Source organism: Hyperolius riggenbachi, chromosome 7, assembly GCF_040937935.1.
Source record: "Hyperolius riggenbachi isolate aHypRig1 chromosome 7, aHypRig1.pri, whole genome shotgun sequence".
Taxonomy (NCBI): Eukaryota; Metazoa; Chordata; class Amphibia; order Anura; family Hyperoliidae; genus Hyperolius; species Hyperolius riggenbachi.
In genome coordinates this window covers 83,973,423-83,985,641 of record NC_090652.1, presented here as the reverse complement: position 1 = coordinate 83,985,641, position 12,219 = coordinate 83,973,423, and the positions used below count along the sequence as shown (strand labels likewise).

General features: G+C 47.8%; 1 protein-coding gene across 1 annotated transcript in view; it reads right to left on the bottom strand.

Annotated features, from left to right (window-relative positions):
- Nucleotides 1-12,219, bottom strand: part of CORO7 (coronin 7) — a 343,435-nt gene that overhangs the window by 7,355 nt on the left and 323,861 nt on the right. Inside the window, exons 28-30 of the mRNA XM_068244175.1 lie at nt 9,839-9,923; nt 5,645-5,784; nt 4,564-4,629 (exon numbers count right to left, since the gene is read on the bottom strand). Of these exons, the coding sequence (XP_068100276.1) occupies nt 4,564-4,629; nt 5,645-5,784; nt 9,839-9,923 (291 nt within the window). The remainder of the gene's footprint in view (nt 1-4,563; nt 4,630-5,644; nt 5,785-9,838; nt 9,924-12,219) is intronic.

Here is a 12,219-nt window from a genome sequence, read left to right as displayed (position 1 = left end):
CGATCCTGTTCTCTCTGTATACAAACAACTGCGAATCCACTGAAAGCTCCGTCAAAGTTATCAAATTTGCGGATGACACCACCATTGTTGGACTCATCTCCAACAACGATGAGGAGGCTTACCGTCACCAGGTCGAAAGTATCTGCAACTGGTGTAGGGTGAATGGGTTGGTGCTCAACACTGCAAAAACTGTTGAGCTGATCATAGACTTTAGGAAGCGTGCCCCCATCCCACCCCCAATCCATATTGAAGGCACGGAAGTTGCACAAGTCCCCTGCACTCGTCTCCTGGGCACAACCATCTCCAACGACCTGAGGTGGAAGGCCAATACTACCTCCATCCAGAGGAAAGCCCAGCAGAGACTATTCTTCCTCCGCCAACTGAGGAAGTTCGGTATGGACCGGAAACTTCTGACAAGCTTCTACTCAGCCACAATTGAGTCTGTCCTGTGCTCTTCTATATTGGTCTGGTACGCGGGCTCCTCTGCCAGTGATAGACACAAGCTACAGAGGGTCATCAAATCGGCGGAGAGAATCATTGGAAAACCTCTCCCCCCGCTGGACCTCCTCTACAACACCAGACTGTGCTCCAGAGCTTTGCGGATCGCTAACGATCCCTCACACCCAGGCTCTCGCTTCTTCAGTCGGCTCCGTTCGGGCCAGAGGTATCGGTCCATCTACACCAGGATCTCAAGACACAGGAACAGTTTCTTCCCCTCAGCGGTCAAATCACTGAACTCTCTAGACTCACTCCCACCCCCCTCCACCACCGCACCATCCTCCCATCAGCCTAGTCTTCAACTAGCCAGAACCGTTCTCCCTCAACTAACCAGAACCGTCCCTTAAGCATGTCTGCACAGCAGATCTACATATTTACTGCGAACAAGGCTTTTCGCTGTTGTGTATCACCACTGTACTACTCTGTTGTGTATCACCACTGTACTACAAGGTTTTTCTCTGTTGTGTACCACCACTGTACTACATTATGCTTGATGTATGCTTTCTGTTATCTCTGTTGCCTGTCCTTTTTTTCTGTACCTGCTTGTGCCAAGCCCAATTCCGGGCACGACCAAGTCGTGCTTGGCGATAAATAAAATGATTCTGATTCTGATTCTGAGGGACAGCAGTGAGGTTTCCACGGAAACTCAGGAAGAACAGAACTCATCAGATTCGCTCATCACTACCTGCATACACAATATTCTGACTCAATTGATTTCAACTCATACCAGCAGGGATGCTCGGGTAGTACTTTTTAAAACCCGAATGTATTCGGATCCGGGTACCCAGAGGGCAGAGTGAAAAACCACCAGATTGGGGAGATGAAGATTCCCCTGCGGCCTGAATGGGATGCTGCTGCTTTTCTCCCTGTGGCGGTTGGGGGTTGAGTGGTGCGGCTTGTGGTAGCGGCAGAAGGATGTGGTGGGCCCCGCATTCCACGGCCACTGTCTGCAATGCTGATCCTCTGTGCCAAACCCACCGATGCATCCTCCTCCTCAGAGTCAGAGCTGACATCCCCATCCTGTGGATGGTAGTCACGGTCCTTCATCTCATCATCAACATCATACCCCCCTCCTCAAAACCCAGAGCATCCTCCTCAAACTCCTTGCGACTAACAGCCCTGAGTTCATTCGTGGCGCCTGGAGCAAAAAGCTCGCTGACTGAGGTTAGGTTGTCCGCTGGGGTCGACACTGTCACGGCAGACCTGAGGGTGGCCGTAATGTTGCTCCCTGTCCTCTTGCCCTTGCTGCCCCTCCCCCGGCTGCCGGTGCCAGCAGACATAGTACAAATTATACATGATGATGTCACCAGATGATGTGGGGTACTTTTACTTTAATAAAATCAAATCAGCACGGAGTGACAGACCGCAGAGTAGAGGACAGACAGTGCACACTATCTGTCTAACTGTCACACTGACAATGCTCAGCACTGCAGTAATCTGTAGTAAGCTAACACAGTACTACTCTCTAACAACTAACTGCAGTACTAACTACAATACAATAACACAGTAATCCTATTCCCTAACCTATACTGTCCTGCTGGCCTGCACAGCACACACAGACGGGACCTAACTGAGTGAATGAAATTAAACAATTACAACAATAGAACAATAGTGTAGTGAAGGTGTTTAGCACTCACAGCTTTAGGTTTATCACTGTATACAGCACTTGCTAAGCCAACAGCACTGGAGCAAGTCTGTCAGTGACCAGCCAGCCACACAAGCAAGGACGATCTGTCTCATCATGCCAGCCCTCCTTACTAGACGGGGGGGGGGGGGGGGGGGGGGCTGGCCAGGGTTCCCTTCTGTGATTGGGTGCCAGGGCTTAGGCTGGGAGACCTCTGATTGGCTCAATGAGGTCAGGTGGGGCTGGCCAGGGTTCCCCTCTGTGATTGGTTGCTAGGGCTTCTGCTGGGAGCCCTCTGATTGGCTCAATGACATCATCTCCTTACTTTCAGTACCTGGATCCGGATATCCGTCGGATATCCGCGGGTACCCGGGTTATGCGCCCAGATACGCGCAGATAGCTATCCGGATCTGGGCCCAGGTATCCGGAACCGACCCGGATAGCGGAAAAATGGTTGGATACCCGAGCATCCCTGCATACCAGCAAAACATATCACTTGTGCCAGCAGTCTCTATCGATCGCCATCCTCAGCACCTGAAATAGGTCAGGCGATTAGCAATTGCACATGCTGGATTTCTTACTAGCAGGGGGAGCCTTCTATTCTGCCCCTCCCGAGTACTGTGCGAATCGGTTGCTATACAATGGGGATTTAGTTATAGCCAGGAGGAATCTGGCTATATACTAATGGGAGGTCTGGCTACCCCCCGGAATGTAAGACCTCCCCGAAAATAAGCCCTAGCACATCTTCTGAAGGACAAAATAATATAAGACAGGGTCTTATTTTCGGGAAAACACGGTATCTAATCTATACTGGGGGCATATACCTATCTAATCTATACTGGGGGCATATACCTATCTAATCTATACTGGGGGCATATACCTATCTAATCTATACTGGGGGCATATACCTATCTAATCTATACTGGGGGCATATACCTATCTAATCTTTACTGGAGGCATATACCTATCTAATCTATACTGGAGGCATATACCTATCTAATCTATACTGGAGGCATATACCTATCTAATCTATACTGGGGACATATACCCATCTAAATCTATACTGGGGGCATATACCTATCTAACCTATACTGGAGGCATATACCTATCTAACCTATACTGGGGGACATATACCTATCTAAATCTATACTGGGCATATACCTATCTAACCTATACTGGAGGCATATACCTATCTAATCTATACTGGAGGCATATACCTATCTAATCTATACTGGGGGCATATACCTATCTAATCTATACTGGGGGCATATACCTATCTAACCTATACTGGGGGACATATACCTATCTAATCTATACTGGAGGCATATACCTATCTAATCTATACTGGAGGCATATACCTATCTAACCTATACTGGGGGACATATACCTATCTAAATCTATACTGGGCATATACCTATCTAACCTATACTGGGGGGCATATACCCATCTAAATCTATACTGTGAATAAACCTAATTTATACTGGGGGCATATACCTAGTTAATCTATACTGGAGGCATATACTTATCTAATCTATACTGGAGGCATATACTTATCTAATCTATACTGGGGGCATATACCTATCTAATCTATACTGGGGGCATATACCTATCTAATCTATACTGGGGGCATATACCTATCTAATCTATACTGGGGGCATATACCTAGCTAATCTAATCTATACTGGGCATTTCCAGAATCCCCCCCCCCCTTAAAAATCCTGGATTTGCCCCTGGTGCCCATACACTTACTTGATTTCCCGCTGATAGAGAGCAGATTTGATCACTGTGATCAAATCTGCTGTGAAATCGATACACAAACGGTGACCGTTCGACTGACTTCCGTCCGAAATTGATCCCGTCGATCTGTCCGCATGCAAGATTTCACTCAATCGCCGGCGGGTCAGGAGTGCATCGATAACGGCGTTCGAATGTCCGACAACCGACGCTAGTGACAATATATTACCTGAACCGGCCGGCGCGAGTCCCCGATGTCCCTTTTCCGTGCTGGGCTCCGGCTGGCTTTACTTACTTCCTGTTGGGGGAAGTTTAAACAGTAGAGCGCCCTCTACTATTTAAACTTCCCGGGACAGGAAGTAAAGTAAAGCTGGAGCCCAGAGCGGAGAAGACGACAGCGGAGACCGGGGGACTCTCGCCGGCCGGATCAGGTAATGTACGCGGGAGGGGGATGGGGGGGGTTGTGCGGGTGCGCCAGCTCCACAGTTTGTGAATCGGTTTCATAGTGAAATCGATTCACAATCTGTTTGCAGTGTAAGCAGCCAATAGATCTCTCTTTGATCAGATTTGATCACAGAGGGATCTATCTGCTGGTCGATCTGGTGGCAATCGTCCAGTGTATGGCTGCCTTTAGCCTTGCTCAGTTGGGTATAGCTGGGTATGTGCGCACACCTTCATACACAGGAGAAACGCATGGGCGGACTAACCTTGGACTGCAGGTAGAAGGATCCGCCTACTGACTTGTCGTTAACTTTAAAGAGGTGGTCGTAGTTCTGTAAGATGAAACAAGGTCACTTTGCAATATACTCCATACAATTTTACAACAAACAAAGTGCAGCTTTTATTTTTGTCCAGCTGGTGGGAGAGCGCTCACAAATGACGTCACATTTCACGTGGCAAATTAGCCGTTTCTATGAGATAATGAGCAGTGGGAGGAGAGAACCTGACCTGTAATTACGATGAGGTTTTTTTTCTGTGATCAAAATGAAAAGAAAACAGCTGGACAGTTTGGAACTGGAGACGTAACGCCTCATTAAAATACAATTAAGTCTGATATCGGATTGCATAAAAAGCCAAAGATACTTTCTTTAGAAAATAGTTGCTATTTGGATTGGATCAAAAAATAAAGAACAAAAACAAAGCGTGGCTATTTGAATTCAGACCAAAACTTTTGTTTTCCAGTTCCCCAAATATTATCTATGGCCGTATAAAGACACATCTATAAACGGGATGCAGCAGTCACATGACCATCAGGCCATTGAGAAGGCAGTGTGCAGCTGGGTAGGGGGAGAGCTGTGATGCAGAGTGAGGACAGGTGAGCGCTCTGAACACGTGACTCTGCAGCAGAGGCAGCCCTGGCATCCAGTTTGGGTAGTGCTAGGTTGGAGCCTTTACACTGCTAGTGCAGGAATTTGCTTCCTCCAGCCCCTCCCCCTACAGGAGTGCGATGGGGGAGATCCTGGCCAGGCATGCACGATGAAACACGCCATCCAGCAGGGGACAGGAGCCATGGAGTGTGAACATCAGACAGTGCACTCTATGCACTGTTTGATGTCCTGCGTGTCGGCCACCTGCATGCGTTTCCAAAACGCGGCTGGAAACGTGTGCAGTGTGAACGGGCCCTTATCCAGCAGTTTGGCTGGAAAACAAAGTAGAAAGCGAATGGAGCCACTTGTAAGGCTCCACCTAGTGGCAGGTCATGCTACTACAGCCTGTCTTTTAACCTGTGGCTACTGTGAGAAATTATTCCAAGAAAACACAGTTCACACGACAGCACTGCGCTGTTACCTTTTGAATCTCTTCAGGCTCCAGTTTGGAGATATTCAGGATTTGTTGGGCTTCTTGTAAGCTTATCCCTGAAAGGCTGCTGACTGCTGCAGACTCCTTTCCGGCTCGGCCTCCCCTGGCCTCGGCTGCTGCTCTGCTGGCTGGTGGGTAATAGAGGGATGAGAGAGTAACCAGGTGCTGCATGGCACAGAAGAGCAGCAGTATGACAATACAACTATAGTGAGGAGCGCTAGCTGCATAAACCATGCCTACCAGTCTACACGGAGAGCTGTACTGTGACAGAAAGCAATCAATTACAAATATAAAGATCACAGACTTCAATAGCAAATGGGATTTTATTAACACAAGGTATCAAAAACCCCAATATTCCCCTTAAAAAACTGACACACTGCGGTGCCAACCATTCCCTGCTATGTCACATCGGTTGTGTTGCAAATATCACACTTTCTGTCCACATACACTCCAATCAAAATTGTCCAATATCACAAGAATGTCCATACGTCCTCAGTTGGACCCTTGGTAACGTAGTGATTACATTGAAGATTGCGTGTTGTGGTCATATGTTTCACAGTTAGCCTCTGAGGATACGCAGAAGGCAAAGAAGCACTGGACGAAATGCATGCTAAGCAGTCTTGCCCATAAGGTGCGCTTACCACCACTATGGGCAACTCGCGCTGTTCTCATCCATCAAAACTGGCCAACATCCGGACAGTGCACTTCTCTCAACATACCGCTCCACACGGTATACATAAGACTCCTATAAAGTACGGTATACTGTGCTCTGTGGTGCCCCCACCTTTACAGGTAATTGCCTAGTTTGTCTATGCCTAAAAACAGCCCTAGTGGTCAGTTCCTGTACTGCTGCATCTGACTTCCTGCAGCACAATCCATACTGTGGGCATTGTATAAAGGGGCTGGATCTACAGACAGTCGCATGTCCCCAGGGTGGTGTGTGTGTGTATGTGTGTGTGCGTGTGTGTGTCCTCCGATCAGCAGTCAGATGCGGCAGGATGGTCATCCATTCTACTAATTCCTGCATAACTGCCCATTGGCCTTTTAAATTTTTACTTTCTAAAAATACGTTGGGTTTTTCTTTCTCCTTGTTCTCAGGATGGACCATGGTGTTCAGATCTGCTATCCAGGCCTGAAGCAGAAAATGGACTAAGGTGTTCAGATCTGCTATCCAGGCCTGAAGCAGAAAATGGACTAAGGTGTTAAGATCTGCTATCCAGGCCTGAAGCAGAAAATGGACTAAGGTGTTCAGATCTGAAATTCAGGCCTGCCCATTTTCCCCCCCAGTCCTCGTAATCAGCCTTCTCACCAAGCTCAGAACCGGTTGTTATAGAGGGGAAATATAATGCAAAGCAATGCTTAACATTTCAGTGATAGGCAAATTCCTGATGGAACTGAAGCAGAATTTGCACGAGCAGAAACTGAATTCTGCACAAGACTAAACAGATCTGGCTCTTGTCTACTTTAGAGCAGTGTTTCCCAACCTTTTCCGGCCCGGGGAACACTGTCTGACCAAATTTTTCTCCGGGGAACGGCGCGCGCGCGCTGTGGGGGCGATGCGGCCCCCGGTTGTTTGCGCGACCTAGTGGACAGTGCCGCTATGGGGGGGGGGGGGGGGGGCTGGGGTGCGGCTGCATAGCTGGCATAGTTGCCCCAGTGTAGGGAGTTTAGTTGCCTCAGTATAGCCAGTATAGTGCCCCAGTATAGCCAGTATAGTACCCCAGTATAGCCCCCCAGTATAGCCAGTATAGTGCCCCAGTATAGCCAGTATTGTGCCCCAGTATAACTAGTATAGTGCCCCAGAATAGTGCCCCAGTATAGCCAGTTTAGTGCCCCAGTATAGCCAGTATAGCCCCCCAGTATAGCTAGTATAGTGCCCCAGTATAGCCAGTATAGTGCCCCAGTATAGTGCCCCAGTATAGCCAGAATAGTGCCCCAGTATAGCCAGTATAGTACCCCAGTATAGCCAGTATAGTGCCCCAGTATAGCCAGTATAGTGCCCCAGTATAGCCAGTATTGTGCCCCAGTATAGCCAGTATTGTGCCCCAGTATAACTAGTATAGTGCCCCAGAATAGTGCCCCAGTATAGCCAGTTTAGTGCCCCAGTATAGTGCCCCAGTATAGCCAGTATAGCCCCCCAGTATAGCTAGTATAGTGCCCCAGTATAGCCAGTATAGAGCCCCAGTATAGCCAGTATAGAGCCCCAGTATAGCCCCCCAGTATAGCCAGTATTGTGCCCCAGTATAGCTAGTATAGTGCCCCAGAATAGTGCCCCAGTATAGCCAGTATAGTGCCCCAGTATAGCTAGTATAGTGCCCCAGTATAGCCAGTATAGTGCCCCAGTATAGCTAGTATAGTGCCCCTGTATAGCCAGTATAGTGCCCCAGTATAGCTAGTATAGTGCCCCTGTATAGCCAGTATAGTGCCCCAGTATAGCCAGTATAGTACCCCAGTATAGCCCCCCCAGTATAGCCAGTATTGTGCCCCAGTATAGCTAGTATAGTGCCCCAGAATAGTGCCCCAGTATAGCCAGTTTAGTGCCCCAGTATAGTGCCCCAGTATAGCCAGTATAGTGCCCCAGTATAGCCCCCCAGTATAGCTAGTATAGTGCCCCAGTATAGCCAGTATAGTGCCCCAGTATAGCCAGTATAGTACCCCAGTATAGACCCCCAGTATAGCCAGTATTGTGCCCCAGTATAGCTAGTATAGTGCCCCAGTATAGCTAGTATAGTGCCCCAGTATAGCTAGTATAGTGCCCCAGTATAGCCAGTATAGTGCCCCAGTATAGCCCCCCAGTATAGCCAGAATAGTGCCCCAGTATAGCTAGAATAGTGCCCCAGTATAGCCAGTTTAGTGCCCCAGGATAGCCAGTATAGTACCCCAGAATAGTGCCCCAGTATAGCCAGTTTAGTGCCTCCCGCCCGTCCCCGCGGCCGCCGCTGTTATTACCTTGTTAACAGCGGCCGCTCTCCCCTCTCCGGCGCGTGTATATTCAAGCAGCGTATCTCCGGCTGCTCTGTGTGATGCACTGATGCGGAAGAAAGGAGGGCAGCGGCTTCCTGTAACGGCGATATGTATCGCCGTTACTATGGTAACCGAGCCCTGCCTCCTTCCGCATCAGTGCATCACACAGAGCAGCCGGAGATACGCTGCTAGCATATACATGGTCTGGAGAGGGGAGAGCGGCCGCTGCTAAGGTAATAACAGCGGCGGCCGCAGGGACGGGCGGGAGGGGGGATAAGAGCACGGCACACCAGGCAACGTTCCGCGGCACACTAGTGTGCCGCGGAACAGCGGTTGGGAAACACTGCTTTAGAGGACCCAGCAGGAAACCAAATAGAGAACAGTTCTCCAGTCAAAGCACCCTCTACAGCACAAAGCGTTGTAATTGGTCAAATAGCGTAGGCATAGTTTACTACAACCTATCTGAAACCTAGAGGTTCAAGAGGGTGCTGTACACCCAATCACATTAACAGAATTTCCCTATGAGGTTTCCTGCTAAGTCTTCTAAAGTAGACTAGCGCCACAGATCTGACAACTGCTGATCTGTTAAGGTGCCCATTAACGGTACAATTTTTCACTAAATTCGATCTTTTGATGTGATTTGAATGATCATAAGCAATCTGAAGGCAATTATCAAACATTCACATTTACTGAATGAATCTTTCTTGAAATCCGATCATATTTTCCAACGTTCTGATCGATTTTATCCTAAAAAGCAATTGACCAAAGAATCTTTCACTATCAATTGCCTTCCCATGTCTGGGGAGAACACTGGTATGTATTGTGTAATGTATGTATCGTAGTCTAGGGTCAATTTTAGGGGGAAGACAATTAACTTGCATGTTTTTGGGGTGTGGGAGGAAACCTAAACAGACACGGGGAGAACATAGAAACTCCGTGCAGATGTTGTCCTGGCTGGGTACGAACCAGGGCCCCAGAGCTGCAAGGCAACAGCGCTAACCACTACGCCACCGTGCTGCCCGTGATTCAGTTAATTGGCAGCAGGTTATATAAATGTGATTAGTGTGTGTGAAAAGCAAAGTTCTGTTTTTTCACTGACGAAAATTCAGAGCAAACTGTACTTAGCAAATGTATCAAAATGTTTGCCCAACACCACTAATTTCACCGTTCACAGAAAAAAAGCGTCAAACCAACATCTCCAATGCTCGGACTACTTACCAGCGAACTCCTGTCGAAGAGCTTTTGTGAACGCCCTCCCCACCACCTGCGCCCCCATCACCAGGATCTGTGCCAAGTATTTCGCCTGTGAGGGAAGGACAAAGTACACTGTAATGTAGATAAGCAACTGGCAAGGTTTAATGTCGTTTACACTACAGCCAAATACAGATGCTAGGATTTCAACAGCTAAAATGGTTGTTTGTGATTGCTTCAGCTGACAGCGAATGACAGGTCAGGACATAGCTGACTAGCATGTGCTGTGTTTAAGGCCCGTACACACGCCGGACTGGAGGCAATGACGGGTCCGTCGTCACCTCCCGCTGGGTGAGCGTTCCAGCGACAGTCCGGCATGTGTACAGTCTGTCGGCGGACTGATACGGCTGTTCCTGAGCGATCCGCCGGGTGGATCGCTCAGAAACAGCCGTATCAGTCTGCAGACAGACTGTACACATGCCGGACTGTCGCTGGAACGCCCGCCCAGCAGGAGGCGACGACGGACCCGTCGTTGCCTCCAGTCCGGCGTGTGTACGGACCTTTAGTGGAGAAGCAGGAGGGATAAAGCAATCATTCACTGCAGGAAATTGCTTGTTGCTCATGTTCTGATTGGTGTAAAAGGATGCCTGCCCAGACTTATGAACAACGGCCAGAACCATCAATACAAACTATTGTTCTGCCCATCAAATGTTTCTGCCTGTAAAGGACAACTGAAGCGAGAGGGATATGGAGGCTGCCATATTTATTGGCCGTAAGCAATACCAGTTGCCTGGCAGCCCTGCTGATCCTCTACCTCTAATACTTTTAGCCATAGACCCTGAACAAGCATGCAGCAAGTCAGGTGTTCCTGACATTATTGTCAGATCTGACAAAATTAGCTGCATGCTTGTTTCTGGTGTTATTCAGACACTACTGCAGTCAAATAGATCAACAGGGCTGCCAGTCAACTGGTATTGTTTAACAGGAAATAAATATGGCAGTCTCCATATTCTTCTCACTTCAGTTGTCCTTTAAAATGGACCTGAACTCAGAAATTCCTCTCGTCTGTAAAAAATAAGCAACAGCATAATAACCTTTAAAGAAAAACATTTTTGTTACAACTGATATAAATCTGGCAATAAACCTGCAGTGTGTCTACTTTCTGCTTTCATGGAAGCAGACAGAGTTAACATCCTGTGTTTACAAATCAGCAGCTCTGCTGAGGCAGCCAGCTGACAGAACAATTTACACTTGTGATTAGCCACAGATGAGGGGGGATTAGATAGGCTAAACCCTCTAAATACACACAGGGTGCATTCCTCTCTGTTTTCCTTCTGTGCTGTGCAAGAGTTCAGGTCCACTTTAACTGAACATTAATTTTGCTGCCATCAAAGCTCAACACCAACAACAAAGGAGTTGTGTTTTCACTCCCCGATAGTAAGGGAGAAAGTTGGAAACCTCTGCCTGATTTATACTGCGGCTTATTTTCTGTCACTTCACCACCCGCGCTACAACAGACAGACACAAATGGCAACAAGCAAGTTAGGAAAAGAAAGCCTTCCTGCATTACTAATATTGTAATCATTATTTGTATTGCTATTATGGTGCCTAGTTAGGCTGGGTTCACATTACACTGGATGCACTATGGTGTGTTCACGACATATCAGCTCAGGATGAACTATCCAGGGCTGTGGAGTCGGTACAAAAACTATCCATCTCCTCGACTGCACAGCTCAGGGTCTGTCACCTCATAAGTAGGGATGATCACAGATATGCATCTGCGTTGATGTAAATTCTTATGCAAATATATGAAGCTTGAAAATGGACCAATCAATTTAAACCTGGGTTTAAATTGATTGGTCTGTTTTCAAACTGCATACATTTGCATAAGAATTTGCATAATTTCAGAAAAAATTGCATTTCATTGATCATCCCTACTCATAAGGTGTGCTGCTGCCCTGTCCATTCCACCTGCTGCCCTAACACTTGGTTCCCCCATTTAATGCCCCAATGAGAATTCTCCCTGGGTAGATATGATTCCCATTGGTCTATTGCAATCCACTGGTGAGCCCCACAATGCTTTTGCTGGGCTCTGATCTGCATTCCAGCGCTTCTCCACTGCAGTGGGCTCAAGTAGTCAGAAGACAGGCAGGTAAGATGGTGAAACATGCGGCAACCAGCCCAGTGAGAGCGACGCTGTCCATTCCCATAGCCTTCACTGTGTTGCTGGCGATCCGTACCTGCAATGATCATGCACCACACAACCTTCAGATCCCCCCATCAGAACCAGGGATGATCAATGAGATGCAAATAATTCTGAGATCATGTACGATTATGTAACACTTGTATGAAAATGGTTATGCAGCTTGAAAATGGATCAACCAAGTCCCACCAAGGTTTAAATTGAT